This window comes from Acipenser ruthenus, chromosome 22 (assembly GCF_902713425.1).
Source record: "Acipenser ruthenus chromosome 22, fAciRut3.2 maternal haplotype, whole genome shotgun sequence".
In the NCBI taxonomy this organism is placed as follows: domain Eukaryota; kingdom Metazoa; phylum Chordata; class Actinopteri; order Acipenseriformes; family Acipenseridae; genus Acipenser; species Acipenser ruthenus.
In genome coordinates, this window is record NC_081210.1 from 20021460 (window position 1) to 20046946 (window position 25487).

Consider the following 25487-nt stretch of genomic DNA (forward strand, 5'->3'; position numbering starts at 1 on the left):
CATTCCACCCATTCCAAAAAGGACAGTTTTTATTCAGCTTTCGTAAGGGGATCAATGTGGACCTCATCTTCAAAGGCTAGGCACCGTATCAAGAAAGGATTTCACTGAATTACCCTGCCAGCTGCATTAATATTTTTAAACACACTTATATTAGACTGGGAGTTTTTCTGTGCCCTTGAAGAAAAATAATGGAAAGCAGCGTTTTGTCTCGATAACGTCCCTTATGTTCCTTGTGGAAATGAAACACATTCTGGTAAAGACTACTCCATAAACCAAACCAAGACTTGGTTTCATATAATTGAAAGCAGTACTATTAAGAAACGTAGTTGTCAAATTATACAAATGTTCTGACAATGTCTTTCAAAATGAAGCTTTCAGTCAGCAGAGGACCAGACTCTTCATAATGATCTATTCAAATTTATCAAGCTGTTTTTAGACTCGCACCAGATTCTTCAAGCCTTTAGGCACCGTTACTTTTGTTGTTGTTTAGTTGTTGTTGTTTTTTAACTATAAATGCAAGGAAGTGTTAAAGGAAGGAGACAGACTGCCACGCAAGTAGCCTAAAGACAGAAAGCACTTGTCAGTACTCCCAAGTACACTCTGACAGAGATGTTGTTAGACAGGCAAAAAGCACTGGAATTGAAAGCCATCTGACAGGCAGGTAGCACAAGCACAAGGCTAAAAATACAGCAGCAGTCCTTTAGGGCAACTGGGACTGTCATCGTTTTAAATTGAAACTAAAACAGAATAAATGCTTTGCTTGGAGCCCAAGGTCAAAAGATCCCAAATTTTGAATGTCAACTAATTTTTCAAAAAGAGGTTCAGAGCATTCCTCTTGACGGCTGACAAAGGTGACAGAGGGAAATTAATTAAGGTGGTCTTGGGGGCCTGTCGCTGGATTTCTTCCCTTCAGCACTAACTCAGACCACAGTTTGATCTGCTGCTGCTCTCTCTGTTCTATTAATTGGTTAGTTCTCATTCTCTGAATTTGAAAAAAGAAAAAAAAAATACAGGACGATATCGAATGTCTCTATACAAGTTACATTGTTTTACATTCTGGGATAGTTATTTGAGTTTTAGTGGCATGCAGTTCAAACCTGAACCATCTGGCATTTACATTGTAATGAAGATGTTCATTATGAGGGATCTACCATGCCCCAGTTAGACAGTGATGGACAAGAACACTATGTTTAGTATCCATAGTTTATTTTACAGTAATGTATATTAAAGCATTACTATTAAGCCATTATTAGAACGCCCTCAAAACCTGCTTCATAAATAACGTAGCAATTTATTCTATGTGACTTTTAACACCTATGTAGGTACAGCATTATTATGCTTAGTTAAAACTATTTGTAGCTTGTCCAAGACAAAAGTAAATTGTTTTTACCTGTAGAAATACATACTTGTAGATGTATCTGAACAGATATCACATAAACACCATATGGGGAAAAAAAAAAAAAAAAGCAATCCCTTCTGTTCTGTTTCCTGAGCTTTAACAATGATTGCAGATGTGACATATCTTGTCTTTATGAATCTGTCTCACAATAACTTATGACAAGGAATTACTCAATGACAAGAAGAATATCCCATTTATTTAAAATAACATCAGAACTGATTGTATCAAGCCAATAATCGAAAGCTACTCTTACATGTATGAAATCTAAGACAGCTGAAGCAGAAGCAGTAGTAGAAAGCTCATGGCTTTTGGCTCAGTTGCTGAAAGTGTTAAATAGCACACAGACGACAAAGAGACTGAACACATACTGTTCAGAAGCAGTACAAAGAGATGCATACTAAATGGGTTTTAAAAATTGGCAAACCAGGGTAAACCATTTAATTTTCATGAGAACAGTTTGGTAAAAGTGCGAAAATATCATGGTAAACTTTTATAAGGATGTATAGTCCTGCAATGTCGACAGTTAAATCATTTCCTAAATATTTCCACATGTGAGGACTCAACAGACTTTACCTTTACAGACAGAGCTTCACCCCCTTAGACAATTGTGTTGTAAATGATTACTGAAATTGCAACTGAAGTTACTGCAACTACAGTGTTCCAATCTGCTTGCACTCCAGGACCCACAATTGGCTCACTGAAGAAAGATGATGGAAGAACAGAATGTGATTTAGACCTTCAAAAACTCTCAAATACACTATTATTTGATTTAACAAAAAAGACTGCAAAAAGTGTATTATTTTCAGTTACTACAACTGTAATTGCATTTGACTGTTTTCATTAACATTCTAGTGTAGCCTTAATTATTTTTAAAAGTTACTGTATACATTTTACACTGCCAGTTAACAAGACAGACTGTCTAACACAAATCGATACAGAGTTAATGACTGAGGACTGGAACCCTGGCCTCTGAGACCAACCCATTGTCAGTAATGCAACAAAGAGCATGGACTCCATTTGCACATCCTTATAATACTCAACTGCCAGAGAGAATTCCCTACACACACCCCTCATAGCAAAGCTCATTCTCAAGCACAACCACACACTTATCCACGTCCTCCTGCCAATGATGCAGGGAAGACAATACTGAACTTTGTAATTGGCTTCAATTAACTGATAACAATGTGAAGCTGCTGTGGATTTGTTTACTGTGGTTCCCACTTGAATCTGGAAGATCAAATAATACAGTAAAGTACAGAGTCCTGTATCTGAAAGTCCATTAACCGAACTAACTGGACCACTACCTAGAGCCAATTAAATGGTTCTGCAGGCTACAAAGATGCTTTTAAAGCAGACAAGGCTAGGAGCTTGGAGTAACTTCATACACTCACGTTAAAAAGAATGGCGTAAGAAAAGCCTCACAAAATCCTATCGGGAAGAAGAAAAAAAAATACCACTTAATAACAAAACTAGTGTGACATTGTTTTGGATTTCTAGCAGTTTAGTATCTCCAACAGTTTAGAAGGAGAAAGAAGGAGGAAGCTAGAGTTGGACAAACATTCTAGAAACATATCAGGCTAGATTCCTGTTTACAAATTAGCAGGGATGTGTGAATGTATATGTTTATACTGAAGACCTTGGTAATTACCGACAAGAATAAAACAGAAGCAGATTTTCATATTTGCCAACAGCAATGGAAAGATCCCACCCGTTTTGGTAAGTGATGGAGTGTGTAGAGGTTCATTAGTCAATGCTGCAATGCACAACAGCTCATGGATCATATTTGATGCAGGGACTCAACGGGGAAAGGTGGTTTTAGGTCACATTAATCCACAAAGCTATGAAATGGCAATTACATTCTTGACAGAAACTAGCTTTGTGAGCTCGAGTGCAGGCTATTATAAACATACATCTATCCTAATAAATATGTATAGCTTTTGAAAAGTAAGTTCTAACCTTTGTTGTTGAAGTAAGACCACCAGCAAAAACAACTAATTGATTCATAAAAATCTCAACACAAAACAAAAAAAAAGAGATTCTGAAAGGTGTTGGAGTAGATTCGTGGCCTTTTGATAATGAACTTGTCATTCACAGACGGGACCAAAATGACCAAGGATGAAATGTTTAAAATTGTATTAAAAGGCTTTGGTATTGGAAAATAGTGTGTGGTTTTGCATTGCATAATAATTTCCTGGTTAAGCTTCTTAAGTGTCACTTTAGAAAAAAAAAAAAAAAAAGTTTACGTGTTGGGAGCTGAATGTCTCTGTTAATAGCAGGTCACAACTACTATGTTTATCAAAAGAGAGGCAAACTTATGATTCAGTCTTGCTTTGTGTTGTTACTCCCCACGAGAAAAAACACATCTTTTATGTCTTGGCAATTTTTCTAATTCACTAATTAGTCAGAAAGCCAGGATTAATGCAGACAATGCTGAAAATAAGCATGTGCTTTATAATAGACAGGAATGCTTCATCTATGTAGATTTGACAGACATGAATTAAGAAAACTAAGCTAACAAAAATCTGCTGTTCTGTCAGCCCTTTGATTTATGAAAAAAAAACCCTATTGAGTTTATTTTAGTATTTTTTAAATATGTTTTTATTTTTCGTTCTCCTCAGCATTTGCAGGCTTAACGATAACCAACGTAATAATGCTGATACCAGACAAAATATTTTCCTCACATAATTCTTTGCTCATTTGCTTGGTCACACTCCTTTCAACAAGGAGAAAAGAAAAAGAAAAAAGAAAGATGAACTTCGAAATGAGATTGCAATTGCAGTTGGGTATCAGATGTTAAAGTGCTTTCAAGACTGTAGTAGTATCAAGCTGTGGGAGTCTGCACCCAACTCTATCTACAGTGATTTACAGCAATGTAAACTGCTTTTTTTTCTAGTGTTTATCACAGGCAAAGAATGATAGTGCTCTATAATGAAAAAGTATTGTTTTCCTCACAGGCTACTGAAATGTACTGAAAAGTTTTTTACAGCTCTGACTCCTCTAATGACAGACTTATCTCTTTTGCCCTCTGAAGGCTAGGCTGGTCTTGCAAAGAAGGCTGCACCTCAGATTTATTCTTGAGTTTCTTGAAGGCTTTATGGTTCAGTGCAGAACAATTTGGAGGAAAATGCTCTGCAATGACAGAAAGTCACGCAGGCACTAATGTAACTTTCCAGCTTTACACATGCTGAAGACTTTTTCTTTAGGTTTTCAAATGGGAATATTATTATTATTATATTGTTATGTTCTAAATAAATAAACCGAATGACAGTTTTAAATTCTAGTTTATTTGAAGAAATATTAGTGTAAAATGTTCACCGAATTATAGCTGAGTTCTAAGGCCTTGGCTATTCTTTTCATTGGTTTGCCCTAGCACTCCTTTAATGTGGAGCAGAGGGGTTTTGTACTTGGGAGTCACTAACATTATTAATCTCCAGTCACATTTACCAAATTTACTGAGCAGTTAGAACTAATATTGCAGGCTTAATGCTTGCAATATTAGTTGCAGAAGAAGCTGAAACAGCCTCAGTAATTTTGGTTTAGCCAGGATCTTAAAATCAACAACGCTCTTCCAAGCACTCTCACAACAGCCAGGTTCTTGCTGATTCAAATCTCTCCCAAGTACAGTTTTAGCTCTTCAAACTTCAATTTTGATTGAAATCTAACCAGCTCAGGTTTCTGGTTAGGCAATATCATTCCAGGCTTAAGTTTGGAAAAGATCCTCCAATAGTTTAAACAAACCAATTTATGCTAAGCACTTCCCAGTTGAGGTTGGCATGTGGTATGTGATTACTGAGGAAATTACTAAACGAGGTGGTAATCATTGAGAATGGTCAGGTAACTTCTTCCATTCAGATTCTATTAATTGCTAACATGCCTCATTATAAACAAAGAAAGATTAAGAACATTTATTGTAGGGACTCAGGATGTGCAGGGGAACCTGCTGTATGTCATTTGACTTAATAAACCAAGGCGTAAATTAAATCAATGTTTAAAGAGCCGCCATAATTATTCTTTATATTGGTTTTATCAGTGTCATAATTTAGATGTATTCCATGTCGCTGTATCCAATAATATCTTCTATGTATGCTACTGTATAACATACCTTCAAAAGCTTTCTGAATGTAATGTCTAAAACTACATGTGGCAAAGTGCCCCGCCCCTGTGTGCATTTGTGTGTTCTGTGTTGTATATATGCGTGCGTATGTTAATGTTGGTGTATAGATTGGTACACGGGATATAAACGGGTCTGTGTTTCACGTATATTTAAAAAGTGTAGATTTGTATGTAGGCACGAGGAGGGCACAAATCACTTCACGTGCTGGTTAAATGTAATATGTGAGCACGGGGTTGCACAGAATTAATTCACGTGCTGGGATTCAAGTGAATAATTAATTAGTAATTGAATCCCAGCACAACAGTATAAATAGGCACATTTTTAGTCAGTCAGGGTTGGGTGTTCGGTGAGTGGAGAACGGGATTGGAGACGGAGGTAGTAATTGTTAGAATAAGAGTAATAGTTAACGTGTTTTCACTCACCGTGTTTGTTCGTCTGTCTGTCCTGCACCGTCTGTTTAGTGTTTAGTCGTTTTGTATGTCTGTTTATTTTGGCGTCAAGTGCCGTGTCCTGTTTTTGTGCTGTTTGAAACCTTTTATTTTGTTAATAAACGCTGAGTGCAGCCATTGCACTCAGCTCATCACCATCACCGTCTGTCTGTGTTTGAATTCCTTCCTGCTTCCGGTCTGATGCCACCCACTCTGGCCGTCTTTGTGACACTACAGTTTAGGGTTTTCCACATCACTGATTCTGAACAATGAAGGGAGTCTGGGAAGGCAACAAAGTGACATTACAATTACAATTTGTGTCAATTACAACCCAGTCATTTTTTTGTCAATTTGGAAATTTTAGTCTGTCTAAAATATCTTGTCCTGTCAACATACATCGTTTCCTATTCGACTGCTTTAATATTAGATTACAAGAAGGAGGCCGCGGACACACGGAATCAAACACAAAGCATCTAAAAAGGAAAGGAGTACATTTGAAAAAACAAGGATTTCATTCAAAAACAACCAGGTGAGGTCAGATGCTCTCAATGCCTTCCAGTTAAAATAGTTTCTTTCAGTATTACTATATACAATCATCTTATGAACAAAAAAAGAAATAACAAATTCGGCACATTTTGATTTCGGGGTTCACACCAGTAAAAAAAAAAAAAAAAAAAATCCACAAAATTCAGATTCCGTAGCAGCCAGATGCCAATAGCTGAAGTACAAAAGATGGTGAAGAAGAGGAATAACTAGTGTGATGCTGATGAAGCCAGAAGGGGGGAATACAGGACTAAGGGTGAGGAAAGCAAAGAGCTAAACCGCCTTAGGCAAGAAACGACAAGGAGGCAAACTAGTCCTGACAAACTGATATTAGGAGAATACGGAGCACAGAGGAGCTGTTGGGAATGAGCCTGATGGACGTGTTGAGAACACAGAGGCCTAAGGCAGAAAGCAAGCTAAATTGAACAGACCTGTCGATGGCATAAGAAACAAGCACAGCATGTGTAGATAAAAAGTAGGATGAGAATAAAAGTAAACATACAGATCTATCGTCAAAGTAAAAGGTACAAGCAAACAGGAAGTTTGAATAGGCAGGCATGGAGCCAACATAGAAAAGGACATTCAATTTGTTCACTTTCTGATCGAGAGACACATTATGACAATATAAATCTGAGTAGTGGTATTCCAATTTCCAATATAGACAACATCCTATTATAATATGACATCACAATATCCAGAGCCACGCTGGACTACTTGTAAATTCAACACATTGCTTTTATGCAAGAGATCAACCCAAATTTCCCATTGAAAAAAAAAAGTGTCTTCTCTCTTTATAGATATATAGCTAGACGGTATCAACGTTCTGCCATCTATTAATAATCGGTCACTTGTTGTGGCATCTTGTGGTTTATTTAGTAGTAGCTCTGTATTCTTGAGAGGTGCTGTTCCACTATTTAATTACTGCAGTCTTCTGAAGTCAATGTCCATCAAGCATCACAAGTCTTCTACTAGTTTTCACTGGGGGTGACTGAGCAATCATATGTATGGGAGCAGTATCATCATTAAACACAGCTTGAGACAACAAGTACTGGTCAGCAATCAAAGGTCAGGATCCCTCAAAAATACAATTTATTCTAATGCTGTGATGCACCTTTTGAGAAAAAAATAGATTTAAATTGATTGCTTTAAATGGATTGTGCTTTGAATGGGTCCCCACACCAGCAAAAATCTCCATGTTTCATTGAGAACTTCTGTGCTGTTCTTCAATTCCCAACACCTAAATGAGAACTGCCAGTTTTTGTCAGAGAGACTTCAGTAGGACAGGGTCTTAACATGTTCATATGTTCGCTTTTCAACTTCATGGAACTTGCAGATTATAAATTCTCATTTGTTTGGATGTGCAGAATTCGGTAAGTTTCCCACTGTCCAACAACCTGCCTACACTGAAAGTCAATTAGTTTTGTGGACCATGCTGGCTGTGACATGCTGCTTCTAAGTGTGGGTCTGTAGATGAATGGACTGCTTTTGTGCTCTGTTTAAATGTGAAATATGCTTCTAAGCAGACTTCTATCCAGCACAGTGTCTATTTATTCATTATTATTTGTTTATTTAGCAGACGCCTTTATCCAAGGCGACTTACAGAGACTAGGATGTGTGAACTATGCATCAGCTGGAGTCACTTACAATTACATCTCACACGAAAGACGGAGGACAAGGAGGTTAAGTGACTTGCTCAGGGTCACACAATGAGTCAGTGGCTGAAGTGGGATTTGAACCGGGGACCTCCTGGTTACAAGCCCTTTTCTTTAACCACTGGACCACACAGCCTCCTTCATAATGTATGTATGTACTAGAATAATATTGCTCTATTTTTATTCTTCAGTCAAACACATTTTCAATTATCAGGCTATTTCAACAGGAAAAAAAATATATGTATCAGCTTATTAACACCACATTCTTTTTATCTGCTAATTGCAACAGTGTTATTCATTATAGTAACTGAAGTCATGAAAAATGCCTTCAATAATTCACACAGCATGCCAATAATAAAAAATATTCAAATTGACTTAATTACATTTGGGAATAATCTAAAATAATATATAACACTTGGAGATTGCAGTTTTCAGTTATTCTTTTCCTTAATAATGGATATTTATAACATATTTTAGAATTCAATCCAGTGACCAATTCAGAGGCCAATTAGCCTCCAGCTTATTTCAGATGGAAGATACCTGCTGAGACGTCAGTCCATCAGCTGATTCAAATCAATCTGTACGTTTCATTTTCCAGTTATTTCATTTTCAAGTTAATTTCTTTTCACGCTATATGAATGCTTGTTTTTATTATTAAACTATTTATATTTTTCTAAAGAAGGGTACCCAGCAAATCACAGGCCAACAAAAAGGTACATTCTGTTTTTAAATGTCTTAAACAAATAAGAGAAAATAATTGTCTAATAGCGACGCTTTCCACTCAATGAGGGGGTGAGCGGTTAACAGTGCAGAAAGGGACCCTTTACCACCCCTATGAAAGACGGTGTGGAGGAAGTGTTGCTGTGGTTCGTCACTGTAGCCAGCTCTGGGAGATGCAGGTGACTAAGACAGGGGCTTGCACAACAGTCCATTATTATTTACTTGAAAGAGCCATTTAGTTTCAGAAAACTGTCTTTCTCCTAGTTGAAATCAACTCTGAGAAACTCGAATAAACTCTTTCTGTCTAAACTTCTACTGCCTTTTAATCTTAAATTCAGTACATTTCAGCTGATATTGACGTGTAAAAGCAATCAATCTAAATACAAGAGACACTTGCAGCCAGAGCCCAGATAACTGGTCCAGATGGAAGTCAGAACGCTCAAAGAATAGCTAAGACTCAATTGAGGGCAGTTGTACATTTCATGGATATTTTTCATATAGAAAAAAAAAACAGATCCAAATAACATTTTAGTGACCTTACTAGAAGAACACTCCAGAGTCTTCTTTTAAAGAAGTCTTTCAAGATCCACATATCATTGTGCTTATTCAAAACAGCTCTGCATTTCTGAGTTTAAATGGTAACCCTTTATTTGAATAACCAACTCGTATATGTCTTTGATCTGAAGAGTTCTCTGAAAAGTTCTCAGAGTTCAACAAATATACTGTATATAAATAATCAAGTATCAGCACCTGGTTGCCAAGGGAATATTTATACACATCATACGCTGAAGGCAAAGGATGAGGTTACCTGGTGATGCTGCTTGATTATTTAATTTATTCAATGCTTTGGATAATAAAGTTCACATTTCCTTCTGTGTAAAGAACTTTAGAAACAAAACTGAGAGGTGCTAGGTTTGAAATTAACCATGGCAAATTATATGAAAACTTATATACACCTTCATAATGGTGGGGGAATAAAACACCCACAATTGCACATTTATAACCAACAATGAAAACACTCACCCAATGGCTATTAACAGACCTAAGTGCATAATTATTTGCCAGCACACATTACATTAACACTATTGGACATGTAAGGCAAACAGCCATTGTAAATATTGAAAACTTTTTAGTTGAGCTTTTAAAACTCTTCCTTGATCATGTGTTGCCATAAACCTCTTATATTACTTATCTTGGCAAAATAATCATGCCATTCATGGATTTTCAAAAGTTTGTAAATGATGAACTCCAGTGTTCATCAAAAAATTGGTATGTAGCATTGATTTCTGTATTTTCAAGTGGTTGTTGTGCCTATTTCTTTACTAAATAATTGTCCTAATGTGATTTCCGAAATTATGTTGATTTATGAAATAATGTTAATATCTTAAGGAGCAGTGCTTCATGCGACTACTTATTTTGTTTGCGTGGGAATTTAAAAGCAAATACGTTTTACCTAAACGTATTTGTAATGTTGTCAGACTCCCCCCACACTTTATGTACAATGTACACTTTCACCTTCACACGTCTGCATGCTTATAAAATGTTCTTATAATACTGGAAGTGTTCGGTGGCTACTTCCAATCATGCTGAGTTTATTGGAATTCACCGAACAATTAATTATAAACAAATTGTTTATTGGGTTATGGAGTTCTATCGTAATTTTAAAAGCTTAATAAATATATAATGTATTATATATTGTGTGGAGTAGTGCTTAGGGCTCTGGACTCTTGACCGGAGGGTCGTGGGTTCAATCCCAGGTGGGGACACTGCTGCTGTACCCTTGAGCAAGGTACTTTACCTAGATTGCTCCAGTAAAAACCCAACTGTATAAATGGGTAATTGTATGTAAAAAAAAGAATGTGATATCTTGTAACAATTGTAAGTTGCCCTGGATAAGGGTGTCTGCTAAGAAATAAATAATAATAATAATAATAATAATAATAATAATAATAATAATAATAATAATAATAATAATAATAATAATAATATACCATATATGTTACATACATGGTATACATGTATAATAACTAACAACTACAAACACAAATGGCACGGGAAACGTATGTATTTATAGCCTACAATCATCCATACTAAAATACAAACAAAAGTAGATTATTTAGTCATTGAGACAGGAAGTGATGTACGTGACCTGCGACAATTAAGCTTTTTAACGAGAAATGCGTTCATTAACGACCTCATCGACTCAATTTCAAAGCATTAACGGATTGATTTGATGAAAACATTTTGTTTGAAAATCACTTGCTACCAAAGTTCTCGTTACTATACAACGAGTTTGATACAATAACACAGGTTTTTGAATATTCTGCCCTGGATTTCTAGTGCAATATTAGCATCATGCATAATAACGGAAGGCACTGTACAAGAATCCGTCCTCTAAATTATAACATGATAATAAAATCATGACAGTTTCAGGGGTTGTGAATTCACAATTGTGGCGCCCATATCAAATCGAGTACCTGGTCTCAAGCGGCACGTTGCTGTTGAGGACCCAGCTGTCCTGCAGCTGCACAGACTCGGGGGTGGTGGGCACATCGTTGGGGGCAGAGGCCGGCGCGTGGGTCTGGTTCCGCCGGTTGGTCAGGGAGTTCCTGTTGAGGGAGTTGGCAGAAGAGTGGTGATGTGACAGCGTCTGGTGGTTGTGTGGTGGGGGCAGAGGCGGCCTCAACGTTGACTGGCTGTGGTGATTGGGAGGGCCTGGAGAAAGACAGATTAAAAAGGTATTGACATAAACAAATTCAACTCACAGATCAACAACAAAATAAATATGAATGTATATTCTTCTTTATGAATGCACCATAAATAAACAGAAACAAAGTAAATATGAGATTTTATTACTGCTGTTTTGAGCATCTGTAAAACCTAATGATTATCAAGCTTGTCTGGACAGCTGATGTATATCAATGTCAAACTGCGGTTGGCAAGTAGCAAAGGAGTGACCAGGGCAACGACAGAAAAAAAAAAAAAAACATCTTTGTTTGTTTCCTGCACAAATTCAACCTTAAAATACCACACTAGTTCATGTATGGGGGTTATTTAGTTAGTTAGTTAGTTTTCAATAGTTTGTTTCACCTGTTAGATAAAATTACAATATTCTCTTAATTAGGATACCCATAATTCCATGCTTCTAGACCACATTTAAAAAGACAGCTCCGTATTATTATGCATATGCTTCAAACCTCTAAATGGTTTATACATTTTGATCAACAAATCTAAATAAAGTGATTTATTATTTAGGAAATGTTAATATTTTTCTTAAATTGTCATTAGCTCGATAATGGTGTTTCCCAAAATTCTAAATGACCAATAAAGCAATAAACAGACTTATTAAGAAACTCCAAAAATACCTTTTTAAAACCAAGGGGAACCCTATTTAAACAAGAAGATTCAACAAATAGTAGCCAGGTAAGAATAAAGTTTTAATCCTTGTGAATATACCTATTTGTTGGACTTTACCTTTTTTAAAATAAGACTTTTTTTTGTCAGTGTACGTTAAATACCCACGTTTAAAACACTGAATTTCTTATTCCAACATTATTTAAACTGCACCGACAGATAAGACAAAACCCATCTGATAAACCACTAAAACTAAATTGCCTAAGTATGAACCTTCACAAACGCCTGGAAGCCTGAAGCACACAGTGACCAGCGCTCCGATTCTTAATGCTTTTCATGAATTCTTCTTTTCAAGACGTACACAGCACATCACTTGTTGCTTTGCTATTCTTTTGTATTATTATTATTTGACATGCCAGTAGTTCCTCACCCCAAAGCAAAAGGGACTCTTTGTAACCGATCTAATAATAGTTGGCTATTTCCATTATGCTGCATATTTATTTTTGTAAAATAAAATGCAATAAAGATGAGGTTTGAAGTGCTTCTCTGAGTATTAGTCATGCAGAGGGTTGAACTGGCAGTGCCTGACCAAAAGCTATACTATTCTCTTAAGCCTCCTTCCATACTTAATATTCTGTATAACTACTGTCCATGCTTCACATTCAAAGAATCTCTGCTTGGCTGACTACCAGAAAATACCTGATTTAAGCAGTCAAAATGTCCGGAAATGTTATAGGAAAGAAGATGAACTCTGTTTGTATACTTTACAGAACACACTGTCTCACTTGAAACAAAAATCCCACATGTATTTAATATTCTGCTTTGGCAATGAATGTGGAATAGGGTTTTTCTTTTGCGCTTCTTTAAAAGTTGGGGATGAGATTTCATTCTTCTGGGCTTTCATAATCAGACTGATTGTAACTCAAGTTACTGTTAAAAAATACAACCATACACATCCTCAGTAAGAACATAAGCAATACAGGTGTCAGGATCATTAATTGTAGGCCACCATGACATTGGCTGCATGTGGAACTGCATATTATAACAAAAGTCCATGATCTGTTTTATACAAATCAGACACATGGTTTCCAATTAATTATCCATCAGGTTTTGATATAAGGTGGGGTACTATCTCTGCGTTTACATGGCTGACTGAAGTCAAGCTCATCCCAAAGGTGCTCAAGAATTGCATTGCTTTGATGACATAGGGTACTGTAGTCCATGATGTCCCATCTACAGTTGCAGTATCAGCACTGATGCACCAACCATTTGGGACTCAACAAGAACACTAATCTTCACCTACATAGTGAACAACTACTTGTCAGTTTCCAGCTCAGGCTCTCATACTCCTCACTTAGTTCTACCACCTGGAGGCAATTTCCAAGTGTATATCTCATTGTAAACATTTCAATTGGTGTATTATCACTGTCTGAATGCTGGAGTCAATGACAGCTTTTTTGGCCACTGAAATAAACTGCAGCGGCTGCTATCCACGGAATCATTAATTCACTGGATTCATCGTCTAATCACAGAGCTTTACATTATAAACACAAGACCTGACTGTGACCATTCACAACGAAACAATATGGTTTCAGGGTTCAAAATGAATAGATTTGATGAAGTGTCCCTTTTGTTTTAGGTTGCACAATCAAGCAAATTGTCTGTCGTGTTTCAAAACTGAAAAACAACACATAGCACCGGCTACAGTGCAAACGGGACTCAATGACTGATTAACATGTTATGCAGATCTTTCACATGTATTTTGTAATATATAAATGCTGCATATCCCTGCAGCGTGTCCATTTCACTGTCAATGACAGGTGCTTGTTTGATAGGTGCTTCTGTATCCAAGGCTACAGACATTTTCAAAAGAGATGTATGGGTAACTCTGTGTCCGGTTTCCACCACCAAATTAAGGTGCACTGAGAAAAAGTTTATCTGTCCAGAACAAATTAAACACCTTGTAGTATTATCACTTTAAATCATTGCCCTTGACAGTGCTGACAGTAATATGGCAGGTCTTTATACTGTATTTCTTTTTGTCCAGCCTTTTGTATTTACCTAAAAAAAAAAAAAAAAAAAACTTTTCCATCGGATCACAGAGCAAGAAATAAAGGTTATAACATCTTATCCTACTTTTATTTGATTTGACTATAATAAAATGCATCATTACCCTTCCCATTACAGTTTAGAAAGGAGCCTGCTGCCCAGCTTAGACTTTTGTATTTTTTCTTACTCTGTATGCGTATCTAACGGAACAAAACAAAAAAAAAAGCATTGAGATGAATGTAGAAGCCATACAGTACAACTGATGATATGCCTGGAATGAAAAGAAGCTGCCTGAAGGATTATCGCTATTGGGGTAACCTAGACTAACCTTGAAAAAAAACACCATCAAAAAAGCAAACGATGAAATAAGAAAAAGGCTGGCCCTCCAATTTAAAAAGAAATGGCAGAGATCTGGGCAAACTGATACTTGACGCTGCATTTATTTCTTCTGGCAGAGTAGGAAAAAATATTCCAATGGGTTTCTTTATAGTATAAATATTCCCTTCCTGCATCTCTAATGGGATCCCGTGGTGCTATTTACATAAAACAGATTTCAGAATGGAATGCACAAGAGCAGATACAATCACTATAATATGAAAGCAGTAAGCTGTAATCAGTTTTAAGGATTTGATGGCTGTATTGGAGAAGTGACTTGAGAAATGTTCTAGCGTCATTTTTTTTTTTTTAGGTGTATCTGGCAAGAATATTATTTTTAATTCATGAGCTATCTCTATAATAGACAAAGCTGGGGATTAATAAAAATAGTATTTTGTCAATCACAACTGCTCTGAACATAAAAAAAGTAAAATCTGACGACTTACATTTTAATCTGTGTCTTCTCAATGCAGTGTTGCTCATTATAGGTATGTTTGGTGTATTTTAGCTGTTCAACATCAATCATTATTGGAAGCTTAGAGATATGCACAGAATGCTTGTTAATTGCAAAAGCGTGTCAGTTTTCTACTCTGAAATGTACAGTACAGGTTGTACACATCTCCCAGCATTTATTAAGCCCCTTTCACTGTTCTATAATTACTAAAGGTGTTTATATTCCTTGAAACAACATTATGACGTCTAAATAACAGACTTGCTTTGTATTTAACATTTTTAAAAACAGCATTTTCCCAGGTTGTGTAAAGAGAACAATTTCTTTACAAAGATGTGTAGATGGTGTAATAAATCATTTTTCGATTTCAGTTAATGTCTTTATCTCTTCATAACCTGTCTATCTGTCTTCTCAACCTATCTAACCCTAACCCTCTTCTCAACCTCTGACTTTCACCCTGGAGCCAGAAGCCAATGCATGAGAGCAGATGGAGATAAAATAAGCAACAACAATAATAGTTCCCACCCCCATTCATCACGTCTGAATAAAAAATAATAAGCAAACGTACAAAACAGCACAAACTTAATCAAAGGCTTATGATCCTGTTTGTGCATTCAGAATAACTTATTTTTAAAGGCTTTGCATGTTTTGGGTCTGTATTCTTAAGAATTGATTTTTTTGTTTTGTCCTAAACAGATTCGTTTTGAATTCGAATTATTAAAAGCTTTGTATTTGAAGTGATTTGTTTAAGCATTCCTTCAGGATTAACTGCACGTTTCTCTTATCTACCATGCAGTTTTAATCCGAAAGAATATTGAATAAATCATTTTTGACGGCTTGCATTGTGTTTTCAAGGCGAGACAAACATGTTTGAGTTTACACATTCTACTTATTATAATCCTGCAGTTTTCATGAGGGGGGAAGCAAAATAACTTACTCATTTCAAATCGCAACCGTAATATTTTAATGAATATGAAGAAATATGTATCACTGCATATTGTACAAGATTTTGGATTACTCTCTGCTTTTCTAATCTAAAACAAATGCACAGCATCACAATGAATTGAAAACTTTGTTCTACATGCAAACCCACTCTTAATTAAAAGTGTGTATTTTGGTTTTATGTTTATTATTTATATAAATGATACTGTATGATCAGGAAAATGAATGTTAACTACATGTTGTTTTAAGCCCCCTTACATTGTTATGATGTTTACAATCATTTGGAGGGTTTCTTACTGCAAATACTCAAATACATGGCAACAACTAGAACTAAACAGCTCTTGAACTCTTGAAAGTATCTTAACACACACTTATCAAGAACCACTCAGAATGGCTGCACACAACAAGTACAAATATATACAGAAATGCAATGACATCTGAAGACCGAAATGGAGGGTGACTGATAACCAACACAGGTATCCCATTGAACATTAGTGCTAATCAAGGTGTGTGAAACCACTCCTTAATCTTTTGTCTCTTTTGAATGGGGAGGATTACAGCATGTACATCACCCAAGTATTAGAGCAGCATCGGGACACAGGGTCAGCATTACACTCTTTTAAAGGGTACTCAAATCTGACGTGGGGGTGGGTGGGGGAGTGCTAACCATGAACTAAATAAGAGCTGTATGTAGAAAATCATATTCTTCTGATACATTTACTGAGGTGGTAAGGGACACAACACGTTTGCAGGGCTTCAGCTGTTTAGCTGACAACCTGTAAATTGCACCAGACAGACTTAAATGGTTTCTCCACAGCGGGTTTTTGAACAATAGTGAAAGATCTCATCAACACCCCCACCCCCACCTCAATAATGTCATTGCCAATTTGAGAAATAAGCTGTGGAAGGCACAATGCTGGCTGTCATTTACAAAGAGACATTAGAACAATTGCTAGAAAGGCTAAAGAACTGATAAGCTGATCCGCCACTTGCCCTTTCGTCTAGAAGATGTTGACTGCTGCACGCAACAGCTTCACCAGCATTGGCGAAGGACCAAGAAAGCTATCTTAAATTGGGATTCTACATCTGAAGTGCTTTTGGAGTAAGAATACATTTCTGTCTCTATTTTATATGCTTTGCATACATAATTTCAGTCTTTGAGAATCTACCGTAAGATCAAATCCCTCATTTTTAACAGAGAGTGTAAACGGCAATCCTGGTCATGTAGAGTTACTTCAAGCCTAAACAGCAACACCCCACCCCCCCACTCCATCTAAGTCACACCATATGCCACTGTTTTATTGATATTTAAGCACTGATTTATTATAACTGCTGCTGTAACAACAACAAAAAAAAGTGCATAATAGGTAACTTGTTTACTGGACTTGTCTCTTATATTTTCAGTTTCCAAACCTTTAAAGAAGAGAAAAAAGAACAGTCTTTGAGAACTTCTTCTTGGTTATATAGTTTATGCAAAAACAGTCATTAATATTCACACCACTAAAGTGCTTGCTTTTCAAATACTGCAAAAAAACTCTCAAGTAGCTCTTGTGCTACGTGTCCACATTGGATTTTTTCCCCCAATTTCTTCCTAATTCCAAACTGAAGAGCTTTAGCAGAAGCCGTTGCAGTGTTTATTATCATCACAACTCAACTGATGAATACCTATAATACTCCAAGGCAGCATTTTCATTTAAATGTTTCTCATTATTTATGCACATATCCAGGGCAACTACATTTGAATGTCAGAAAAAGATCTCCTATTTCTTTTTTCATTTATTTTGATATTAGATTAATCTGAAACACAGGGTCTTTGTGAAGTCAGATGGACAACTGGAAAAGATTTATGTAAATGGAAACCAAACATGTTAAAGTGTGGCACGAGGCCAGACTTCTAAATGAGGTATTAGAGCATTATCAAGTGCTCCTTGACTTCTATAACATCTCCCCTCTCTGTTTGCTGCCTCTGCTGTATAATGCACTGCCGCCAATTTCTGTTTTAAACAGCATCTTTTTATATTTAAGACAAACATATACATTTATTTATTTTAAATGTAATATGCCCAATTATTTTACCCCATTCCATTCTCTCCAATCCCACAACAGCTCAGAAAAGTACTCACTGCTCTGTAGTTTTCCATATCTTTAACGAAAAGCTGACAAAAAAAATGGAAAAATGTGACATTTCTAAAATGAAATACTGTAGTACTATAATGGCTTCTGGTACACTCTTGGGATATCATTTTGTAGTTTCTTTAATGACATAATGTTAAATAAAATATTTAAAATATGTTCATATAGTATTTTTAAATTGTGTCTCAATCCTAAAATTCTAGGTGATGCAAAACTTTCGGCCATACCTGTACACAGATGCAGTAAGTAACAAGCTTGGAATGCCTCGAGCTGCTTTACAATTTCCATCCTCGATATCAAGCTTTGCTGTAAATTACCAACTTATGCAAATAAGGCAGCTTAGACAGCAAATATATTGCCATCCCTCTAGGATTTAATCTATGAAGTAATTTAATAAAAATAAAAAAAAATTGAAAGAAATGGGAGAAAAAAGCTTTTGATTTACTGAAACGTATTTGTCACGGAGATGGCTGCTTCCAGAAGGCATCGCTTCAATTGTAGTTAAAAAATGATTTATGTGGGGATATTATACAAAATAGGTGTCTGACCACCCTTTGGGCTATTGGACATAGAGAACAAAACAGATATAAATTAGATAAACTATTTGAAACCCCTTAAATGGACTGTAGCTAACAAGATCTTACAGTACGTCTTATCTGTTGTGCACTGCCTTTTGTTATATAGGTCTTAAATGTCAATTTTTGAAAAATAAAACAAAAAATATTAAAAAAAAAAAAAAAAATACATGACATCTGATTTTACAGTTATAATGCAAGACATGCAGGGCAAACATATACCTAAAATGAAAAAGACCAGGTTTAATAAGCAGTCACCAAGATGGTTAAACAGAAACTTTCCCTTTCAAGTACAAAATATAACCATTACAGCATGGGTGAGTGTACCAAAGCTGTCGCAAGGGTATGATTGTGGAATGACCAGAATGCTACAAGGCTAGGCCGAAGGCTGCCATGTGTGTTACCATTCGGAACCCCAGTAACAAGTAGCTAGGGTGAAAAAATTGATGGAGAGTTTCACTATGCCTGTGTTGTAAGGGTCGACTGGGAAGCCGACCTTAACACTCTAGTTCCAAAACCAGGGTTCTGAGGACCCACAACATTTAGTCCCGTAGAACCTAGAAAGTATGGAGAGTAGCCGACACCACCACATTGCATGTCCTCGACAGATGCACCCTGAAATAAAGCCCACAAAGTTAGAAGGAGGGGCAAGTTGGCCAACTTGAAGGCACTACTGGTACGGAACGTGACCTTTGTCCTGACCTCTGTAAAAAATAAGCAGGCTTTTGCAATAGAGGATGCCTGCATCTCACTCACCCGCTTTGTGGAGGTGATAGCCAGCAAGAAGCCGCTTTAAAAGATTTCAGCTCAGCTGAATGCAGGGGTTCAAATGGAGGCTTCCTGAGTGCATTAAGCACCACGTTCAGCCTCCAGCGAGGAACAATGTCCTTCATAAGTGGACAAAGCTGCCGAGCCCCTTTCAAATTCGATCTTGACATGGCAAGCTGAAAGAGCTGCCAGATAGAACAGTAACATGCAGGGGGATTTGCCATGGGGATGGAGTCAGGACTGTGTCACATGCTCAGTGAGCAGCTTTATTATACAATATACAGGATTCGGGTCTTTAGGAGGTAAATACCCATTCGGCAATGGTTACATTTCATACTTGAAAGGGAACTATGAAAGAGCGGTTTACGAGGACTGCAAAATATCTGATGTATGAAATGAATATTTTTTGATGTTTTCACCAGTAAGGACACAATATTTGCGCACTGTGACAGGCTAGCTTGTGTGGGTGAGCTCAGATCAGGAAATGAATGGACACAAGGCAGTATGTGCTGGCAAATGAAACTCTGCACTCAAGATTTATTAAATAATAACACTTTCTGAAAATAAACAAAACACAACAGCTCAATTCCCAAAATAACCAAACACAAACAAACGGAATACAAGCACCCTCAGAATGGCGGGAAAACAAGTAAGCAGCACGGATATAAATTGTATTCCTCTCAGGTCTCCTCTAACACCCTCCTCCAGCGAAAGCTGATATGCCCTTTATATATATATATATATATATATATATATATATATATATATATATATATATATATATATATATATATATATATATATATATATCATTGGAATAAGCTACTTAATGCCTATCTGTAGGTATGCTGGGTTTAAATTTCACATTTAAAGTTGCCAAACTCATATATGGACATGCTGCTTAGGCAGCAAAAGGTTAAAAAAATAAATGGGACTCAATGATACCGGAGACATATGTTAAAAGCTTTTGGAAATGACCTCATATATCTTGAGGTTAGAAAAATAGAGAAAAGCTTGGTACTACATATTATTAATCTTAAAGGAGTAGCCGGACACTAGAAAGTATGTTATTAATTTTACAGACAAGGGCTGTCTAAAAGCCAGATGTGTTAGGTTTAATTAAGCCTTATGATGCATGAAGCAAAGAAATAGTCTTATAAATATTGGGGCAAAACTGCAGTTTATTCATCAGTTGAGTATGGTAAAACAGACTGACCTGATCCACCCCTTGAAGAACTTTCTTGTGAAGCTGACTGCTGGTGTCGTATTCAGAGCCTATTAGTTTGGGTAAGCATACTTTTTGCATTTTTATCTCACCTATATTTGGAGCGAGTTATAAGGATAGGATTATTATATTTAGCTTTAGAGAGGTTGTTATATTGTCTGCTTTAGGCTAGTTTCGGGTGCTCTTGGCTAGTACATATTGTAACCATATCGCTTTATAGTATTGATGCTGGTCTGTGCAGACACCGGAATGCCCAGATTGTTTATGAGCTAGGATTTGTCGTTGATCTGCGATTACTCAATCCATTTTAAGTGTTAATAAACTGAAGGGGTAAATATATATATATATATATATATATATATATATATATATATATATATATATATATATATATATATATATATATATATATATATATACTCTGATTTGTTAAACTTTGAATAAAAATAAAACTATTGACAATATATTTTCTATCTGAAAGAGTAAAGGGTTTTTTATTGCAATTACTATATATATATATATATATATACTGCACCGTTATAATGCGGAATCGGTTATAATACTGTAGGGTCCCATTTGCTCCATAATGCCATTACAGTAGCCCTTTTATACTTGTTATAAGGCGGAACACAAATAGCACGGTCTTGTAACTATGGATCCCCATTATAGTGTTATAAAAGGTGAGCACTGTATATATAGCTGCCAGCAATAGACATAGGCTAGTGTAGATCAGTCATGTTGTCTTTAGAGAAGTAAAAGCCAGTTCAATCTAGTGATCAGTTATTTTGGATGCTATAGTATGTTTCTTATTGTATTGCTGGCAAAACATAATTGAAGCCTAGATGGCCCTGGTGGTTAATAATATAAAGATACTCATGGCTTATCTAGCTAAAGTAACAAATGTCTATAGCTGGAAGCTGTAACGGAAGAGCAGGAAAAAAGCACCTTAACACAAATTATATCAAAAAGGAAACAATAGCAAAAAACTAAACAAAAAAATCAATATTGGAGTAATTGAAAAAAAAATCACTATGCTTCACATTTCACAAATGCTGAAAATGTATTTTACACAAAAGTACTCTTGCGTCTAGTTTCACAGACCCTGAATATCTCTAATCTTGGATTACCCTAACATTGAGTTTATAAATATATTCTACTAATTCAGTGGTTTTAAACTGGTAACGCTGTGTGCGGTAGAGTGATCCACCCCCACGAGCACTTTGTAACACTGGGTTGCAACCAAGAACATTATATTGACTAAAAACAAAAATGAAATAATGCCTAAAGTTATTAACAATGGGTGAATTAAAATGTACTTGAGCTGAATTCAACATCTGACCAATACTGTATGGCATTCACTTGAGTATGCAAGCAGGCCTTGTTTATGGCTGGATGAACATCCTGCATATAAAAAGGTACAAGCTTTCTGCACAGCATCATTTTTGTTTTCGGAAAACAGAAGAGACTAAAACAGCAAAACATTGTCCACTGTCATGGAAGAAAAGGCTGCAATTTATTACATAGTATCCTTAAAAATAACCGGCCGATCTGATGCACCCACTGAAAAGCGAAGGATAACTCAGATACCCAAAGACATAATCACAACACAAAGCGAAACAGAGCAGTGTTAAGTGACTTGGAAACAATCTCCACTCCCCTGTCAGATTTGAGCAAAAACATCCTCAAATGCACTCCCTGGCAGTAACTCAACATAAATATATATATATTTTTAAAAAGTCAATAAAAATGCATTAAAAATGAGTGGCGCATCAGGTATAGGCACTCCACATGGAGTACAGGATGTGCCCTATAGCCTGGAGATTGCCAGTTCGAGTCCAGGCTATTCCACTGCCGACCGTGGACGGGAGTTCCCAGGGGGCGGCGCACAATTGGTCGAGCGCCGCTCGGGTGGGGAGGGCTTAGGTCGGCCAGGGTGTCCTCATCTCACCGCGCTCCAGCGACCCCTGTAGACTGCCCGGGCGTAACAAATTCATTGGATTTAGTCCTTCGGCAGAACCGTTTAGAGGAATGCTCTTGTGCCGAAACTATGAAACCTGGTAGTGGACAGCAATCAAACCTATAAGCGTATATTAAAAATACCTTGAATACTAAGGCTTTTTGACAAAGTAATGCCATTTATTTTTTACAGTAATGTTTGGATGGACTTTGCAAGCTCCCTAAAAGCATATTTGAAAGCTATAAGCAATTACAATGCACTCATCATAGGGGACACTCACCAATTAACTATTAAAATTGACAGTAATATTTTTTAAGGGAAACATAGTGCCTGTGTCCTGTACTGTAAACATGATAAACATTCCACTCTGGCAGTGCTTGAATGAAGCCATTAACTTCTAAAAGCCTTGATTGGCAGGGAAAAAACATACCAATCGGTATTATTAGGATTATAAATGACACAAGCCTTCATGCCACTATTTCTGGATCGCTGATGAATGCTATTATGCCTAAAAGTTGTGATTGTGTTATATATAATGCATGATGGCTAACAAGGGAACTGTAATCTTGTCACTGCGGCAGTCATGTATTCAAAGGGATATAGATCACTCCAAGTTTCAGGTCACTTCTACTTTCCTGTAACGTTAATTAATTGAAACAAACAAGTATGTTAGTAACATACATGTGCTGAATGTAAAGCCTGGGAACAAACCAGCAGTTATAGTTTTCAGCCTTATCTCACTGGCTGTGGTTAGAATCTGCGCTGGCGGAGCAACTCCAAGCTGCATGTGATATTTACATGTGAAAATGTACTGTAGAGCAGGAAAGATTTAATGAGGTATTATATAATTAAAAGGCAAGTTAACATTGACAGCCAGTCAGACAGGCATCTCCTTATATTCACAGATTCTGACACAAACTCACATTCAATAAGCAATAATCACAAGCATCTGCTTTTCTTGCATGTGTTCTGTGTGTATGTAATGTCAACATACAGCAATCTTCCTCAGAACAACCCACTGCCAAAAGTGTAAGACAATTTGTTCCAATATAAAATTAGAACAAGAACGATTAAATAAGAAAAAAAAGGTGTTTTTTTTTTTCCCCAATCCAAATTAGAATCCAAACATAACCCTGTCGGTAATCACTTTACCCCTGACAAATGTTTTTGAACTGCTCAGCCATCTAAGCGTTCCCTTAAAATAAACTAAAAGCAATTACAGCTCACAACAAATTCAGAGCCAAATAAAACACCACACGACTGCTTCCAACAACTTGTTTTGTGGGCGAGAACCATTTCTGTGCTTACTGCATCTTGGCATCAGGGGAGGTAAGAGAAATGACAGAAATTAAAATAAATTGTCCAATGCTAGCTGTGAGAACCTTGGGAAACAATAGAAGTAAAAGCATAAATGTCAATTTGGAATGATAAAAGATACAATTTAAATGCAATCTGAGAAGCCCCAAGACAAGGGGAAGGTAATAGAAATTGTGATTTTAGTAGGGCTAGGTCTGCTTAAAAATAAATGAAATAGGGTAATTAGAAAACAGCAATTGAACTTGTTTTATGCGTATAGTGCTGCATGGCAGGAACCTGATAGGGGAGCTGAAATTTGATATGGAATACGGTACTGGGAAAATCTGCAAAGTGGTTGTAGCCCCAGGTTTGGCTCAAGACACTTAAGCAGAATTTTCTCTTTTGTTGCCTGCTATCATTCAAGGGTTTCCACAGAAATATTATACTTAAAAGATATATAAAAGAATATTTTTTAAACAGACGTACAATGGATTAGTAGCTTGAAGGGAAAACAAATGTACTGTACCACACAAATATGCCACAGATATGTACGACACTGCAAGGGATGTGCTTGAGCAGACTGGGGCTGCTCTGAAGAAGTAATTACATACTGTACTTACATTGAGGGATCTTCCGGACAAAGGCAATGTCTGTTGAGAAATGAGCCAAGATTAATATGGAATCTAACCCTCACTTTGGTCACAAAGCTGTTTAAAAACCTGCATTAAAAAAATATTTCATTAGAAGAAATCATTATAGAAATATTTTTTCATTTAGGTGAAATGGATCATCTTTCTTGTACATATGCATTACTTTAACATTCATAAAAATCTAATTTACAAAATAAATTTTTAAAGCAGTGGTTTCTGAATCTGAAAAACTCGGGAAGTGGTCAGTTTTACGGGAGATTCCTTTGTGTTTTTGTCTTAGAAAATAACCTTACTGAAGGAGAACATCCATCAACTAAAAGGCAATAAGGCTGGCAAACTGTGCTGGAATTTTTTATCATAAGACAAGAAGCTGATATCTCAGAATTACAGGAAAAAACAGTTTGCCACTGAGAGGTATCAGGACTAAATTGTAGTATACAGTATTTTACAGCACTGTCCGTGACAAGTCATTTTAATCAGTTTTAACAGGAATACAATGCAGGCGACCAGGCTCAGAATGTTCCAATTAGTGCTTTGAGCAATGCAAGGGCAGCAAGACTAGGGTGCATTCTCAAAGCATATATTTTAGTCTTTAATTAACTCCTATTTTTGAAACGATGAAAGAATACCCAACATAAACAACTAAGGCATTTTTAAAATACTTTTTTGTTTATATATATAAACAAAATGAAGCAAATATGACAATGCAGGAACTAAAATCAGAAAGAAAACAACATAACAACATCCTTTATGTCAGTGCTAACTCTTAATTATCCATTAATAATAATAACCGTGTGGCTTCCAATAATACTTGATCTATTTATCAGTTATTGCGCAGATAGCATTTCTTACCAAA

General features: G+C 36.4%; 1 protein-coding gene across 3 annotated transcripts in view; it reads right to left on the bottom strand.

Moving 5' to 3' along the window:
* Positions 1-25487, bottom strand: part of LOC117431500 (teneurin-2) — a 414128-nt gene that overhangs the window by 100184 nt on the left and 288457 nt on the right. For 2 of the 3 annotated variants that reach the window (XM_058996097.1, XM_058996099.1), the window contains 2 exons: positions 24602-24631; positions 11334-11571 (listed from right to left, as the gene is read on the bottom strand). In XM_058996097.1, coding sequence (XP_058852080.1) covers positions 11334-11571; positions 24602-24631 — 268 coding nt within the window. The remainder of the gene's footprint in view (positions 1-11333; positions 11572-24601; positions 24632-25487) is intronic. The other variant, XM_058996098.1, reaches the window with a different exon arrangement.